General features: G+C 38.7%; 1 protein-coding gene across 1 annotated transcript in view; it reads left to right on the top strand.

Annotated features, from left to right (window-relative positions):
• Positions 1–490: 490 nt before the first annotated feature.
• The window catches only part of BRDT (bromodomain testis associated), a 36,343-nt gene continuing 18,679 nt past the window's right edge, over positions 491–18,154 (top strand). The window contains exons 1-10 of the mRNA XM_030572511.1: positions 491–616; positions 1,539–1,668; positions 7,304–7,482; positions 8,874–9,236; positions 10,589–10,717; positions 10,979–11,167; positions 13,349–13,533; positions 13,607–13,896; positions 13,997–14,110; positions 16,983–17,123. Of these exons, the coding sequence (XP_030428371.1) occupies positions 506–616; positions 1,539–1,668; positions 7,304–7,482; positions 8,874–9,236; positions 10,589–10,717; positions 10,979–11,167; positions 13,349–13,533; positions 13,607–13,896; positions 13,997–14,110; positions 16,983–17,123 (1,831 nt within the window). The 5' untranslated portion in view covers positions 491–505. The remainder of the gene's footprint in view (positions 617–1,538; positions 1,669–7,303; positions 7,483–8,873; positions 9,237–10,588; positions 10,718–10,978; positions 11,168–13,348; positions 13,534–13,606; positions 13,897–13,996; positions 14,111–16,982; positions 17,124–18,154) is intronic.

Raw genomic sequence — 18,154 nt, 5'->3', positions numbered from 1 at the left:
ACAGACATCGAGAGACCTTGACTCTATTCCCAGCTCTGCCTGCAATTTTGTGCAAGTCTCTTTGCCTGTCTATACTTCCATTTCTCCATCTGGGAAATAGGGATACTTATTTTCACTTGTATAGCACTTTTCATCTGTTGGTCTCAAAGCAATTTTCAAGGGAACTATTATTCCTAGCAGAAGTGCCATTTAGCCACATGGTCCTTATACTATCATGCAATGGGAGGAGTACAAAGAAATTAAGTTCCATAGGACCTCTGCTGTTGTGGCACTTACAATGCTTTTAATGGTAACTTGAAACCTGAAGGAAGCTTTCTTTGAATGGAATGTACCTATTCCAAATTCAGCAACATAGTAGTTCTATTCTCCTGTAAAGGCTAACAGGTTGTCCTCAAATGTACAAGAGCGCTCGTGTCCTAGTAACTCTTAAATTAAATTCACAAATTGTATGGTTTTAACCATCTTTTCAAAACTACAGGATTATTATAATATCATTAAGAAACCCATGGACTTGAGCACAATTAAAAAGCGTTTGGAACATAATTATTATACAAAAGCTACAGACTGCATTGAAGACTTTAAAACTATGTTCACGAACTGCTATGTGTATAACAAGGTATGTAAAATGCTAAAAAGAAGGGACTGTAGTAAATGTATAGTGTTCAGCAGGCCACATACTCAATTCTGGAAGTGTTCGCTAGTGATGCATTTTGTTACTTGTATCGGACAACTAACCTAACATGTCTCTGCATTTTAATAGAAAACATTTATTTAAATAGGCTGCTAATATTTATTTAAACTTATCAAAAGCACCTAGTCAACCTCTAGTCATCTATACAATTCATCAAAAGGATAAATGTCCCCATACAAGGATACCACCAACAAACCCACTACAACACTACACAAGATAGCCCATGTAATTGCACAGCAAATATGTCTAACAATTAAAAAGCTTATCATAAGTAAGACACACACACACACACACACACTCTCTCCTGCTTATCCTGAATCCCACACTCTGCTCCTTCAGGAAGGTGGGTGAATAGATGAGCTTTGCAATGTATAATTACTAACCAAATAGTGTGTGACAGACCAAGAGAAGAAGCAACTTTTTAAAATGCTGCTTATGCGTGGCAAACTCGGGCAGTTCTGTTTTAATACTTGATTGCTGTATCCTTAGGATTTGAAGGATGCTCAAGTGAACAGCCTGAAACTTGTCTCTGTGTAGGAGTGGGATGGTTGGGGAAATATAGAAGGAAATAATAAAGGGGTGGAGGGGCATTTATATTTATCAATATGATCATAACTTGTTGTGGAACTGGTAGCGTGAGTTATGTAACCTTTTTAAGGTTGTTCTGTAATCAGACTTTATTTAGAAACCCTATAATCTGACTTCAGATTGACTGACAGTAAACTTGTAATGCATGATGCAACAGAACATGGCTGTATTATAATGCTACTGAATGTAATACTCTTGTATTAAAGTATATTGCCTATATTCTGTGACTTACAAACATAAATACCGGTGTATCTTGCAGCCAGGTGATGACATTGTTTTTATGGCACAAGAGCTAGAAAAAGTATTTCTGCAGAAAGTGGCACAAATGCCTCCAGAAGAGAGACTAGTTATTGTCAACAAAGGGAAAAGAAAAGGGAAGAAACAAGAAGGTAAATATTGGACTACATACAGTGTTAATGTATTAACTTGCTAACGGTTGATTTTAATTACAACTGTGTTTTGTAAACATCAAATTGTGGGAGAGTTGATATTGACAAGTCTATAGATTAGTAAAATTTTATGGCGACTGTCGTATTTGGACTAAAACCTAATGCTACTAAACTTTGCTGTGGAGCAGTTGGTCAGGACTTAGTATTTTACAAAATGACAACTGTCACTTGTTTTTCCTGGAAATCAGTAGACAGGCAAAAAAATCATTGCTTCAAGGTTTAAGCAGGTTCAATATGCCAATAATAACCTCTCCAGGTCTCACTGAATAACTTTTAAAAAAAAATCTGCATTTTGACAGGAGTTTGAGGTTTAGCTCATTTTCTGCATTGACAGTTAACAGGTACAGTAATATAGTTATAGGAAAAATTGTTTATCCATATGATGAAAGATGCTTCCTGAAAGGAGCAGAAGTGCAGTGCATATATTCCATTATTGACTTTACAATAATAAAAAAATAAGCTAGTTAGTATACTTTTTTAAGAAGTTAAAAGTAAGAGTAAAATTTAAGTATTTGAAGAAAAATACAAATCTGTGCTAGCCTTCTTCCCAGTGTGATAGCTCTTGACCTGCACACCTCTATCTGGTTTTCTATTCTTATCTGTCACTAAATTACTGTTTGTCATTGATAAAATTTAGTGTTCTTGATTCTCTGCTTCTCTTTCTGTAAAATTAAGGTGTTTCTGAGCACTTCATAGAAGTGTCATCTGCTGATTAAAGGTGCTGTATAAAGAAATATATTTGGGATAGGGCTCTTGATTTGCAGTTAAATCACATGACTAACTCAAATTAATCTTGATTGATTTTTTTTAACCTGACTAATCTCTTAATTGCACTGTTATACAATAAATACCAATTTGAAATTTATTAAATTTGGATGTTTTCTACATTTACATATATATTGATTTCAATTACAACACAGTACAAAGTGTATATTTTTATTACAAATATTTTCACTGTAAAAATGATAAACAAAACATAGTATTTTCACCTCATGAGAATACTGTAGTGCAATCTTTATCATGAAAGTGCAACGTACAAATGTAGAACTATGTACAAAAAAACTGCATTAAAAAATAAAACCATCTCAAATTTTAGAGGCTACATATCCACTCAGTCCTACTTGTTCAGCCAATCGCTAAGACAAATTTTGTTTACATTTACAGGAAATAATGCTGCTCGCTTCTTGTTTACAATGTCACTAGAAAGTGAGAACAGGCACTTGCGTGACACGTTTTTAGCCGGCATTGCAAGGTATTTACACGCCAAGTATGCTAAAAATTCATATGCCCCTTCCTGCTTTGACCACCATTCTAGAGGATATGCTTCCATGCTGATGATGTGTTAATTAAATTTGTGACCGAACTCCTTGTGGGAGAATTGTATGTCTCCTGCTCTGTTTTGCCTGCATTCTGCCATATATTTCACGTTATAGCAGTCTCGGATGATGACCCAGCACACGTTCTTCAATTTAAGAACACTTGCACTGCAGATTTGACAAAATGCAAAGAAGGTCCAATATGAGATCTCTAAAGATAGCTACAGCACACAACCCAAGGTTTAAGTATCTGAAGTGCCTTCCAAAATCTGAGTGGGACGAGATGTAGAGTATCCTTTCAGAAGTCTTAAAAGAGCAACACTCTGATGTGGAAACTATCAAAAAAAGAGAACCAATCTTCTGCTGCTAGCATCTGACTCAGATGATGAAAATGAACCGTGCATTGATTTTCACTGCTTTGGATTGTTGTTGAGCAGAACCAATATCAGTGTGGACGCACGTCCCCTGGAATGGTGGTTGAAGCATGAAGGGACATATGAATCTTTAGCGCAACTGGCACTAGCGTGGCCAGAGTCCCTATTTTATAGGGACAATCCTGATATTTGGGGCATTTTCTTCTATAGGCACCTATTACCCCTCACCCCTTCCTGATTTTTCACACTTACTGTCTGGTCACCCTGTCTGGCTCGTAAATATCTTGCAACACTGGCTACAACAGTGCCATGCAAACACCTGTTCTCACTTTCAGGTGATGTAAACAGGAAGCAAGCAGCATTATCTCCTGAAAATGTAAACAAATTTGTTTGCCTGAGCAATTGGCTGAACAAGATGTAGGACTGAGTGGACTTGCAGGCTTTAAAATTTTACATGGTTTTATTTTTGAATGCTGTTTTTTTTTTTTACATAATTCTACATTTGTAAGTTCAGCTTTCATGATGGAGATTGCACTATGGTACTTGTAATCAAAAGTAAATAGTACTTTTCAATTCACTTAATACAAGTATTTGCGTTGTTAAAAGAAATATAAAGTGAGCACTGTACACTTTGTATTCTGTGTTGTAATTGAAATCAACCAAAAATATTTAAATAAATGAGATTCTATTGTTTAATCATGTGAGTAATAGCGATTTAATTTTTGAATCACTTGTCAGCCCTAATTTAGAAACATTTAACCATTCTAATACCTTTTGGACTAGTGCCTACTTCACTATCTCTCAAGTGAATAAATGAAGGTAAAGAGGCTTATTAACTGCTACATAACAATATGCTGCTTCTCATTTCCTTTCACAATGAGAATATATACTTTGGTCATGAACTGGGTATCAGTTTGGAAATCTAATCTAAAATGGCTCTACCATTATGCTCTCCAAATAAGTTTCCCTCCCCAACTCTACATATTTGGAGCTTTGTGAGTCGTACCTTTTTATTAAATGTTATACATAACTAGGGTGACCAGATGTCCCAATTTTATAGGGACAGTCTCGATTTTTTTTTTGGGGGGGGGTCTTCTTATATAGGCTCCTACTACTCCCCCACCCCCATCCCAATTTTTCACATTTGCTGTCTGGTCACCCTATACATACCAATGTTTACCATAGTTTCAAAATGTTGTACATTGCCAGAGAGACATTTAACAGGAAAGATGTGAGAATGTATTCTCTCTATAGAAATCACCAGTAAACTATGTTGGATTTGCCTTGAAACTACAAGATAGATACACAATGACACAGGTGACAACTCTTGGGTCTGTGCACTTGGCAGTAGACCAGCAGTCATGAGCTGTTATCACTAACAAGATACTGTGTGCTGTCTTAGGGTGCTGCAGCTCTAATTATCTCCAGTTGCCTCTCATGACTCCTTCACTTCTGACCATAGAGGCACTGCTCTCAGCTGCCTCTACTGTATCGCCCTCTTCACTTGATGGCTATCTACCAAAACTTGTGTAATCTGTAATTGTGTCCTGTTTTGGGTCTTTTGACTCCTCTTTAAATATTCTGTTACTGCTGTACTTATGGTGTAGGTCTCACAGCTCCACGGTTTCTGAAGTTTAATCCTCTGTCAAACAGTTCTACTATTTTTGAAGAATAAAGAGACTTGAGGATTTCCCTGTTTCCTTTTATCTCTGGTATATCTGAGAAGCATCCCAAGGAGAGGCCCTAGCTGTTTTTGTGCCTTGCCCTGTTGCATCCCACCTCTCAAGCAGCTCAGCCAAAAATGAAAAAGGGCAAGATAACTGGGAGCACAGCCCCGCCCCTCCACCCCCCAAAATCAAGTGGCATTACACTTTGGCATGCCTGAGGCAACTGCCCTATTTGCCCATCCTGAGAACTGGCCCTAAGCATCCCTACAGTGTCTTAAAATGACCTGGCGTGGTGTCTGCTAGATGAATAAAAGTCAGCTTTGAGGTGGACCATGACTGACTCTTTTTTTTTTTTTTTTTTTTAATTTTACCATATTACTCTTCTGGTCTCCCCAGTGCACCCTAGAAGACCATAAGCCTCCATGCCTGAAAGCCTCATGTGAAGCAGAATAAGGGATCTTCATTATGTTGAGTGTCTACACAAATGCCACACTTCTCCCGTTTACTCAAAAGTATGTGCCATCACTGCCTGGCTATTGCCTAATCTAGATATAAAGTGTCTTTGGAACATTTGGCACTTAAATATATAAACTTTTGTGGCGCTTTTGGCTAGCACTTGTGCTGAGAAAATTACTGATGTTCCTCCATGAACCTCCCTAAGGAAAGTTTTAGTTTCTCTTTAAGACTGGCTTATTCTTATTTTTGATACTGAACAGGACCAGGCCAGACATCTTGAAAGGGCTAGAGTGGCAGTGAAAAATTACCAGTGCTGACAACAGCCACACTACCCTGGAAGTCTATACAAGTGGTAGCTAGGAAGAAAGCTGGCTCCTAGGGGTAACTCCAGCTTTCCTTTCCATCCTCTTTGAGAAGATTATGCAGGACAATGAGTTAATTTTGATGCCTCATTTTTGTGCCATTCAATCTTACATTAAATTCTTCATTAACGAGGTGCTACTGTAAATGAATCTTACTACTTTAGAGCTGGTATCAAGATTCAGTTTCAATAAGTCACCTATCAAGATTATTCATACACTGACACCCATCTCAGGGAGGTTCTCTTCCACAATCTGTTTCAAAGATCTTAAGGACTTCATGTGGAATAACTAATGTCCTGCGATAACCTACCCAACCTCTCTTGCTTATCACCACAACAAGTTCTGCTCTGAGAACCATCTCTTAATGTTTGGCCGAGCTAATATTTTTTATTGTCACACCATTGGCAGGCCTTTGATTTTTAGGGTCACCTTAAAGGAACATCTGCCTCTACACTGAATCTTCAATCAGACTTCATGTGGGAGATTTCTAAGGGCAGCCACTTGCAGTACACAACAATAAATCAGTGTTGCTTGAATTCCTCAAGTTTAATAATTAGCTTGCTTAAATAGTCTTACAGAATCTCTTTTCCAAGCTGACTACCTAAGTGCTTCTCCAAATTAGTAAACTTACTTCTGGAATATTGGGCTCCTAGTAGAACTTAAATTATAGAGAGGATTTCTGTCACTACTGTTTATCGGGTATCTGTTTCTAGTTCCAGTGCTACTTCTATTCTACATTTTAAAATCCAAATGACAGACCTCAATGGAGAAATTCCATTTCCAAGAATAGAGACCTAAAAAAGCCCGTGTCTCTGGAAAAAAAGATGATTTAACTAACTATTGCTTTCAAAGATAAATAGTTTAGTTCAGTTTTTTTTCCAAGGACATTGACTCAGTTGAAGACTCTTGGGGGCACTATGGCTCCACTGCTGAACTAGCACTGCAGATCTAAACCAGGAGAGTCCCCATCTGGTCTTGCATTAGGAGCATGGATGCAAGAATAGTAATTGTTGCACTTATGTATAGCTTCAGAGAGCACCAACTGCAAGTAAGTATTTGGTCAATTGAAAATAAGACCATGTAGCCTTTGGGCCTATGAACAGGAGCTTTGTGGAAGGAAATATTATGACTGGCATGTAAAGATGGGGCTTTGATACATTCATCAATGGGATTATGACTGGCATGTAAAGATGGGGCTTTGATACATTCATCAATGGGATTATGACTGGCATGTAAAGATGGGGCTTTGATACATTCATCAATGGGATTATGACTAAGTTGCCTGCAATGACAGGAGACTGGACTTGATGACCTGGAAGATCTCTTCTATAAGCACATAGGACTGGAATTGTTGGGACACCAAAGTACACATCTCAGTGTAAATTGGTTTGATTTATTAGGAGCTCAGCTGCCTGATTCAGGAGTTTGTACCACTAAGCAAAATCAGCTGCAGAAGCAACTTGAAAGCATTGTTAAGCAGCCTCACGTGATGACTCCAGTACCACAGCAGCTTGTGCTAGCCCCTCTGTCAATGGCCCAATCGACTACCTTCATGTCAGCCACACTACCTATAATAAAAGTAAGTTACCTTTTGAATACTGGCTTCTAAATGAAAGTAGATTGATACTGTCTGAGGCAGTAGTTGGCACATCCATGTATAGTGTGGATCACAATGCACAAAACTAATCTAACACAATTTAATATTGTGCACTGTGAATAAACACAACCTATTTATCTTGCATCTTACAAAGTGTAGATTTTTTTTATACACAATTTCTGATCTCTCGAATAAGTGGGGCAGCACTAATTACAGAGTATAGGGCAGAGGTTAAGTCAAAATGTAGGGTTACTACATATTTAAATCTTGGTGTTTTGCTTTTCTTTGTGCTCAGGTGAGTTAATGAATGTGTTCTTTTCTTTTTTAGAAAGATAGTTTGAGAGACTGGTAGCTTTGCTCTATGTTGAGTTAAAGGTGGTTTCCCACTATGGGGACAGATCTCTGCTTAACTTCAAAATTAAATATTCAGAAGGAACTGACCTAGTTTTAATGCAAACTAAGTCCATGATATGATGGAAATGTTCAGTTTTCAAAATAACCATACTGCCTGTTAAATCTACAACAGAATAGTTATCTTAAACAACTTTTGTATGAGCTACCTAGGGCAGCCCTGAGGATTCAGGGGGCCTGGGGCAAAGCAATTTCGGGGCCCCTTCCGTAAAGAAAAGTTGCAATACTACAGAATACTATAGTCTCATAGGGGCCCCTGCTGGGCCTGGGGCCTGAAGCAAATTGCCCCGCCCCTGGGCAGCCCTGGAGCTACCAGAAACAATTGCTGCTATCTGGACCTGTGTGTGAAAACATGCCATTTTGGTTAGATCAAACCATCTCATATCAACTAGCTTTGTTTCAAGTATTCCAACTGGGAACATGCATGCTCTCTCCCAACCTTTTTTCCGAAAAGTAAAAATATGTATCTGAGTGTCCTAGTGAGTTAGTGACAAAGTGCATATATTGTCTCTCTTCCAAACCAGAGGCAGCACAATTTTAGACACAACCTAAGAGCTAAAAACTTATTATACTCATGGCCTCTAATTAGGCCTCAAATACTAGAGTGCAGGAATATTTGTATTTGTTGGTGACTGACTGTTGTAATATCGAATTCATAATCTAGTAACTTTTTTGAGATTTTACCCTGCTTAAGTGACGGCAGAATAAATTAAACTGTAGTACACTTTCCTTCCAACTCTAACGAAAGCCTTACACTTTGATGCTAGATTGTAACACTTTGCTGAAAATGTGGGTCTTAAATATAAAATTATAGAAATAAGTTCAACAGTTGTAGAGAAAAAATACAGAAGTTTGTCTAAAAAAACCAAACAACTAAACAAAAGTTTCTTTTACTATTTATTGTGGAATTGTGCAATTCTAGTTACTTGAAATAGTCTATGTAAACTTTTTTTGTTTTCTAGGTTAAAAAGGGTGTGAAAAGGAAGGCTGATACTACTACAATATCTACAGCAAGCTGTGAATCTTCTCCAGCACTTAATGAACCAAAAATTGCTAAAATATCATGTAGAGGAGAAAGTGAACATAATGTACCAGACAGTTATCTAAAGAAAGACGTGCCAGATTCTCAACAGCCACTTGAAGTTGTCAAAAATGTTCAATTATCAGAACAACTAAAGCATTGTAGTGAAATCCTTAAAGAAATGTTTGCAAAGAAACATGCATCATATGCTTGGCCTTTCTATAAACCTGTAGACATTACAGCTTTGGGGCTCAATGACCACCATGATACCGTGAAATGCCCTATAGATCTTGGAACTATTAAGGTAAGGGGTTTTGGCTAGATTCACAACTCTGGTTTATTCTCCTGTGTAGGGAATTTATGGTCATAAATTAAATCTTTTAAATTGAATCTAAAAATGTCATGAAGACTTGGTTCTTTAAGGAAAGTAAACCGAGGCACAAAGACTGCATATCCTGCTGTACATAGTGTCTTATGGTTATTTCATGCTGATTAACTGGTAAAGTAACTAGTTTGCTTGCTTGTAGGGTGAACTGAGCTTAAAAATTAGTAAAAGGGCTTAAGTTACAGTAAAGACTTTCACTCAAGAAAACGTCTAATGGTGGTGCAAGCTTTCCAAGTCTCTAGCTTATCTGTATAAACCCATCGGGGCACATGTCAAAGTACCTTTTGGGTCACCTTTATATATGATTACTGTTAGCATATATAAAAAAGGTATGTCTCTATCACTTTCCCAGTATTTAAGCATCACTCTAGCCCTTCAGACTCACTCTCATGATGCAGTCTGAAACAGCAGACACCCAGATGTCTCAACTGTGTAAGCTCCCTGTTTTGTCTTGAACTTAACTGCTCCCCTGTCTTAAGTGGTAGGGAGATAATTCAAACTTTGTCATGTTTGTCCCCATTTATAAGAAACAAAATAAGTCCTTTAGACAGTGTAGTCAATGACTGGAAAAAATGGATACCTATTTTTATAAAATGTTGCTTTCTAAAGTTGGGTTCCCAGACCCTAATTTAGCTACCTAAATAAGTGGCCTATGTTTCTGAAGAGTTGAGAACTTAATGGCTCCTGCTGACTACAATGGAACTGTTGGATACCCAGTTCTTCTGAAAATTAGGCCACTTATTTAGGTAGCTAAATTGGGGTCTGGGAACCCAACTTTAAGTGCCCATATTTTTTTTTTTTTTTATGGATTGGAAAATCTTGGCCTGGATTTATTTACAGAGTATTTCAGTCATCTATGTGACTTACAATACAAATTAAATAAATGCAGATTCCTTATAATCTATAACTGAACATTAGCAAAAGGTGTTTGGTACTATAACAAAGTTTTTAGTTATTCAAAGTTCGTTAGTTTCATAGCTTTAAGTTGTATTGCTGACAGTTAATATTTGCAACAGAATATTCTAAGTCAGAAGAGGCTATGTGATATATGAGGTTATGTGGTGTTTGGTGTGCTTTTTTTTTTTGTTTGTTTACTTTTTAATGTTTTGTGGAGCTTCTGCAGTATGGTAACCCTACTGCACCAGATTTATTCTGATGCTGGAAGTGTCAATTTTCCTTCACCACTTATTTTTGGCGTTAGTCCCAGATACATAGTCTGTATCTTGCATTTTAGATCTAAACTTTAACTTCATTATTCTGTTTCCTCATAGAAGAAAATGGATAACTATGAATATAAAGATACACAAGAGTTTGCTGCAGATATTAGATTAATGTTTATGAATTGCTACAAATACAACTCTCCAGACCATGAAGTGGTTGCTATGGGTAGAAAACTGCAGGTGAGTTATCACTTAATAAATGAAACTGTGAGAAGTCCTTGTGGCACCTTAGAGACTAACAAATTCTGGACCATCTAAGGTTCCCACTGTAGAGCCGTTCTGGTAATGGGTCTTGGAGTACTAGCTTCTGAGAGAGGAGAAATCATTGGGTGCTAGGTGACCTGTGATCATTCTAGGACATCTAGACCAATATAATGAGATTGGTAAAGATGATATACTCTCCTATAAAGAGGTCCAACTTTTTTTTTATTTATATTTTAGGATATCTTTGAGATGCAATTTGCCAAAATTCCAGATGAACCTGTTGCAAGTATACCACCATCACAACCCAAAACAGAAACAGCAAGTGCTTTTTCTAGTGAAAGCAGCAGTGATGACTCCTCTGAAGAAAGATCATCTGAAGATTCAGAAGAGGAAAGAACACGACGCCTTGCAAAGCTTCAGGAGCAAGTAAGCAACAATGCTCCCTACAAAGTGCACGACTATTGTAGCCTGCGGTGGCTCTTGTTCACATGTATCCATTCTAAGGTCTAGAACCATGAGCTGTCTGTAAAGAGTTTATTTTAAATGTATGTACAAAAAGGTGCATTATCCTCGTGTGTACCACATTGTGCTGTGGTTACTTTGTGGGAGATGGCAGGTTCTCTAACAGCAGGCTTAACTTTTTACATACTGGCTTCAAAGCCTTCAGTAGGCTGTTGTTGTTGGTTGTTTGAATAAGGTATCTGCTACCAGGGTGTGTGTGTGTGTGTGTGTGTGTGTGTTTGTTTGTTTTTTTAAATGCATTGGATTAAAATTTCAAAAGTGCCTAAATCCAGTTGGTATTGCCTTGTTCTGTAGCCCTGATCACATTGGGCTCTTTGCACCTCTCAAGCAGTTGAAGAGGGAGCCAATTAGCATCAAGACAAGTCACTTAGGGCAGTGGTTTTCAAACTGTGGGTCACAACCCTGTACATGGTTGCAGAATGGAAGGCACTGGGTTGCATTGGCTCTGGTTAGCGCCACCAACTGGGTCGTTAAAAGTCCCGTTGGTAGGGACTAGCCTGCCTTTGCCAGGCAGCACCATCTGTTCTGATACCACACTGTGCCCTGGAAGCGGCCAGTGGTTCCTGGCCAATGGGAGCTGGAGGGGATGGTGCTTCTGCCTAGGCGCTGGACCTGAATTTGAGTGTGTTCAAGTTCTGTGGAAAGCAGGTTAATAAGAAGCTAGGCTACATTAGACTATTGCAAACAAGATTGTGAAGTTTCTACTGATCACTGCTGGGTGTGCCTGTCTGAGGAACAATATCAGTAGGAATTATTCTGGCATAGTGTAAAGATCATAGGTCAAATCTAAAAATTTATTGCAAATCTAAGGGAATGTAATTAAGCTGACACTGTCTTCAACTCCTAATTCAAGAGGAGGCTGCATGCAGACTCTCTCTCATCCACAACCTCCAAATCCTAAGAATGAATAAGGCTACTATATTTTCAGTCTCCCTGCAGGCAAGAAAGCATCAGTGATAAGTTGTTTATAAATTAATTGCACCTCTGAAACTTAAACCCTTAACAAAATTTAAAGTTGGAAAGTCAACAGCTCTTCTATTTTCTGTCAGTTTACAGTGTTGATAGCCTTCATAAAGGGACTGCAACCTTAGTATCATCTTTATATTTTTTTTTTTAAAAAAAGAGTATGTATTGAATTTTAATGAGCATAGCCACTGTGAGAGTCCATCGGGACAATTACTGGTCTTTTTGCATCTCTGTCAAGATGCACAAATTCTGGCTAAAGTCCAGAGAAGTGCTACAAAATCTAATGAAAGGTGGATGGGTTTTAGCTCTAAATTTCAGTGTGCTGAGCTACTTAATTTGGAAAAGATGACTACTCAAGCAGTATCAGGATGTGTGTTCTCCATTTTGCTGAGGGCTGGGGGATTAATTGATTATCACCCTTACTTCCGCTTAATGGTTCTGCAGCAAACTATCCAGCTAATGTCTCAGCTGGACTTCTTATCCATCCTTTCCTCTTTTAATCCCTATGCAATGTAAACTGGTCCTTCTTTTTTTTTTTTTTTTTTTTAACTTGGACAAAACATGTGTTTGTCTCTGCAGGTGGTGTTGTATAGTTCCAGCTGATTATGTCGAAGCCAGCACTTTGTCTTGGTTTCAGTATAATTGTCTGTCTAGACTTCCAAAATAGCTTGGACTTATTATGTGAAGACTCTGCCCCCCCATCCTCTCTAAACTACCTTGCACAGAACCACCTCATAGGAGGTGGGAAGTGGTGCACTGAGACACTTGAGCCCCAAGTTTTTACGCTAAAGAAGAGCTTTGGGATGTTCCTGCAGGAAGACAGATTTTTTTTTTGATTGATTGATTTGAAAGCCTGGGAGGAGGAGGATGGCAAGAGACAACCCTCATGTGCACATGTACCTGCTACAAATGTTCTCCCTCTAATGTAAGCCCCCATTTTCCAAAGCTCCCCTCATCCTGTTTATTTTACCTTCCAAAATCTTGTTACACCACTGAGTAAACACCCTGCCCAGCTGCCAAAACTCTTCCATGACCTTCAGGACCAGTTTCTCCTTCCCCAGTATTTTTCCTGTAATGACTGTCAAGATGCTTAGTTTCTTTCCTTCTTTTCTTTGACAGCTTAAAGCTGTTCATCAGCAGTTGCGGGCTTTGGCCAAAACCTCCTTGCCCAAGCTGAGGAAAAAAAAAGGAAAGCCTAAAAAGGGGAAGAGAGGCAAAGAAAAATCCAAGCACACACATGTGAATCAAAAGAAGAAAAAGCTAAAGCAAAAAAAGAAACTGAAGAAAAAACTGTCTTTAAATATGTAAGTGTGAGGGTTGTGTGGGTGACAAATTATTTTAAATTGCTCTCAATGCAGTAAACTCTCTCTCTTGCAGTAAGTCAAAGAAAACAAAGCAGCAATTCTCATTGGCACGTAAATCAGAAGATGAGGATAGTGCCAAGCCTATGAATTATGATGAAAAAAGGCAGTTGAGTTTGGACATAAATAAACTTCCTGGAGATAAGCTTGGAAAAGTAGTATATATAATACAGTCAAGAGAGCCTTCACTGAGAAACTCTAATCCTGATGAGATAGAAATAGACTTTGAAACTTTAAAAGCATCAACGCTTAGAGAACTAGAGAAATACGTGATGGCTTGTTTAAGGAAAAGACCAAGAAAACATGGTGTGTATATATATCATGGATAAATGCTACACAATCTGTTTAGCCAGAATCTATTTTGGGTTTGGATGTAGCTCTTAATGTTTCTTTCTTTCACATACAGCTAAGAAACCAGACAAGTCAAAAGAAGAACTTAATTTTGAGAAAAAACAAGAGTTGGAAAAGAGGCTGCTGGATGTCAATGGGCAGTTAAACCCTAAAAAGCAAAACACCAAATGTAATGTGACCATTAGTTGTACTACTTTGTTCTTTATAATGCGATTTTCCTCCTGAGGTCTGTACTCTGATGTAACTGGTGGGATTTCTTCCTTTTAGAATATTAGAGGCACTAAGAGTTGCTAGCCGTCACTTTCTAACCTGCAAGAGTGGGGGATCTCTCCTACATTGTCTCAACTACACCACAACAGCAATTTTGTTGGTCAACTATATATTTTTTCCTTCTGTCCCAGACTGTTACAGAACCTTTTCTGTAGCTTTTGTTAATATTTTTAGAAAACGTTATCTTGTGCCTCCATGGGGTTAGCATCTCTCAAGCAATATGGCGTGCCAGTCGGACCATAAGAATTGCCAGTTGCACCAGCACAAAATTCTATATTGTGTGGCATCTTGCATCTGACAATGGCTAATAGCAAATGCTTCAGAAAAAGTTTCACTTAACCATGTTCCTCTTTTTCAAATCCTATTGTGGTGTGGTGGTGTGCATACTGAACTGGTTCTTTTCCACCTCCTTCATCCCTTCTTTCAGATGGTAAAGACACAGCCAAGTGCCTGCAAAAAGTGTGTAGTTAAAAATGGTCCATAAGAAATATTTTGGTCACTGGTTGCACCCAGCAGTTTCAGTGCAGTGGGGTCCAGGGAGAGTGGCACTTGAACTCTAGTGTCAGATTAAATTCAACAGTAATTCAGCCCGGAGGGTCTAATACTTCTGGAATGCATTGGTCAAGGGGTCATCTACAATTACAGCATTACCACTGTAGTGCTTTGTGAAGACCCTACCTACGCTGATAGGAGAGCTTTGCCAGTTGGTCTAGTTAGTTATTGCCTTTTGGGAAGGTGAAGTACACCTCTACCTCGATATAATGCTGTCCTTGGGAGCCAAAAAATCTTACCGTGTTATAGGTGAAACCGCATTATATCGAACTTGCTTTGATCCACCAGAGTGCGCAGCCTTGCCCCCCTGGAGTGCTACTTTACTGTGTTGTAGCCGAATTCATGTTCTATCGGGTCGTGCTATACCAAGGTAGAGGTATATATCGATGAGAGACACCCTCCCATTGAAGTAGTGCTGTCTAGGCTGAGTTAGGTCAGTGTAACTCTGTCAGCCAGGGGTATGGACTACTAAGTTAGTAGTATAGACCAAACCTAAGAATCTGCATCAGTGCCAGCCTCTCCAACTCCCATTGCTGCATTCTGTTGGAGTTGTGCTTTGATCCCTTCAAAGTACTAAGCTATGTCAGTTATGAAGGATGTGACAAGATGCATTCAGGCTAGGGCCGTCAAGCAACTAAAAAAATTAATCATGTGATTAAACAATTCTTAAACATTTTTGGATAGTCTACATTTTCAAATGTATTGATTTCAGTTACAACACGGAATACAAAGTATACAGTGCTCACTTTTTATTTAGTTTTTTATTACAAGTATTTGCACTGTAAAAATTTGTCTATTTACCTAATAGAAGTACTGTACTGCAGTCTCTTTATCATGAAAGTTGAACTTACAAATGTAGAATTATGTGTAAAAACACTGCATTCAAAAATAAAACCATCTTAAAATTTTAGAGCCTGCAAGTCCACTCAGTCCTCCTTCTTGTTCAGCCAATAGCTAAGAGAAACAAGTTTCTTTACATTTACAGGAGGTAATGCTGCCTGTAAGAAAAAAGCAATGTCACCTGAAAGTGAGAACAGGTATTTGCAGCGCACTATTGTAGCTGGTGTCACAAGATATTTACATGCTAGATGTGCTAAAGATTCATATGCCTCTTCATGCTTCAGCCATTGTTCCAAAGGACATGCTTCCATGGTGATGACGCTTGTTTAAAAAAATAGTGGGTTAATTAAATTTGACTTTACTCCTTAAGGGAGAGTAGTATGTCTGCTGCTCTGTTTTACCCTCATTCTGCCATATATTTCATGTTATATTAGTCTTGGAAGATGACCCAGCACATGTAGTTCCTTTTAAGAACACTTTCACTGCAAATTTGACAAAATGCAAAGAAGGTACCAATGTGCGATTTTATAAAGATAGCTACAGGACTGGACCCAAGTTTTAAGAATCTGAAGTGCCTTCCAAAATCTGAGAAGGACAGGGTGTGGAACATGCTGTCAGAAGTCTTAAAAGAGCAACACTCCAATGAGGAAACTACAGAACCCGAACCACCAAAAAAAGAAAAGCCACCTTCTGCTGGTGGCATCTGACTCAGATAATGAAAATGACCATGCGTTGGTCTGCATTGCTTTGGATTGTTATTGAGTAGAACCCATCATCAGCATGGACGCATGTGCCTTGGAATGGTGGTTGAAGCATGAAGGGACATATGATTCTTTAGCACATCTGGTACATAAATATCTTGCAATGCTGGCTATGACAGTGCCATGAACCCTGTTCTCACTGTCAGGTGACATTGTAAACAAGAATCAAACAACATTTCCTGCAAATTAAACCAACTTGTTTATCTGAGCAATTGACTGAACAAGAAGTAGGACTGAGTGGACTTGCAGGATCTAAAATTTTACAAGGTTTTATTTTTGAATGCAGTTTTTTGTACATAATTCTACACTTGTATGTTCAACTTTCATGATAACGAGATTGCACTACAGTACTTGCAATAAGTGAATTGCAAACTTTTTGGTTTTTTACAGTGCAAATACTTTTAATCTAAATATAAAGTGAGCACTGTACACTTTGTATTCTGTTGTAATTGAAATCAATATATTTGAAAATGTAAAAAAAAATCCAAAAATATTTAAATTAATGGTATTCTATTATTGATTAACCGTGATTAATTTTTTAATCACTTGACAATCTACTTAACATATAGCACTGAAAGTCTTGTATATACTTTTTAACTTCCTTTTCTTATCTTTCAGCTGAAAATAACTCTATATCAAAGATTATTGGTGGACCAAGGCGATTGAGTGAGAGTAGCAGCAGCAGCTGCTCCTCAGACTCTAGCAGCAGCAGCACTAGCAGCGATTCTAGCTCTTCAGATACCAATGACTCTGAATCAGGTCAGATAACCTCATTGTATAGCATTTGCCTCTTGAGATACAGGACCTGATGCTTCAGAATTTACAAAAGAAGCTTCAGTTTGCATACTTCTAGACCTATAGACTTGCTGTATTTTCAAGGGTGCCATAGACTACTCAAATGCTATGAAGTAAAAATACTGAAACTTTTTTTACAGATAAAACTTCTCTAGAAAAGTATTTTATTTTTAAAGTAGCAAACTGAAATTGGGAATGAGAACTTCTAGTAGCAAAATGTAAGTGTCTGTACTAGAGTGTGTAATAAACTATATACTAGGTTACTTAAAGGTGTTAAGCTCTCTTTAAAAGCATACTTTCTAATTCATATTTCTCTAAAAACTGTTGCCTATATGTTTGTAATGTGATTACTGTAATAGGATGACTAGAAATATTTTGTTTGTGTGTAGGCCTACAACCTAGCAGCAAAACTCTTTTTTTTATTTGATTTGAAAGAAAAATAAACTGGTAGGGAGGGATGAGGGCAAGTGTAGTACCTAAAACTCTACCAGTGGCTTTTCTAATGATCATACTCAGGGCCAGTGCAACCATTTAGGCGACCTAGGTGGTCGCCTAGGGTGCTAGGATTTGGGGGGTGGGGGGGCGCCTTTTTCTTTGGCAGTGACTGCGGCGGCTGGATCTTCAGCCACCCCAGTCACCGCCTGCATTTAGGCAGAGGGAGCTGGGGCAGGAGGTCACAGAGGGCCAACTGCAGCAAGTAAGCGGGGGGGGGGTGGCACGCAGGGGAACTCCCCGCCCCAGCTCACCCCTGCCTCGCTGCCTCCCCGAGCACGCTGTGGCTGCTTCACTTCTCTCGCCTCCCAGGCTTGCAGCACGTAAGCTGATTGGTGCAGCAAGCCTGGGAGGTGAGACAAGTGAAGCAGCCACGCGTGCTCGGAGTGGAGGCAGAGCAGGGGTGAGCTACCGCAGGTGGGGAGGGGGCCTTGGGCTGGGACACGGGGGGAGGGCCCAAGGTGGAAGTTTCGCCTAGAGCGCAAAACATCCTTGTACCGACC

This window comes from Gopherus evgoodei, chromosome 8, assembly GCF_007399415.2.
Source record: "Gopherus evgoodei ecotype Sinaloan lineage chromosome 8, rGopEvg1_v1.p, whole genome shotgun sequence".
Classification (NCBI taxonomy): Eukaryota; Metazoa; Chordata; order Testudines; family Testudinidae; genus Gopherus; species Gopherus evgoodei.
The sequence above is the reverse complement of the archived record's forward strand: the minus strand, read 5'-3'. Positions and strand labels throughout refer to the sequence as shown.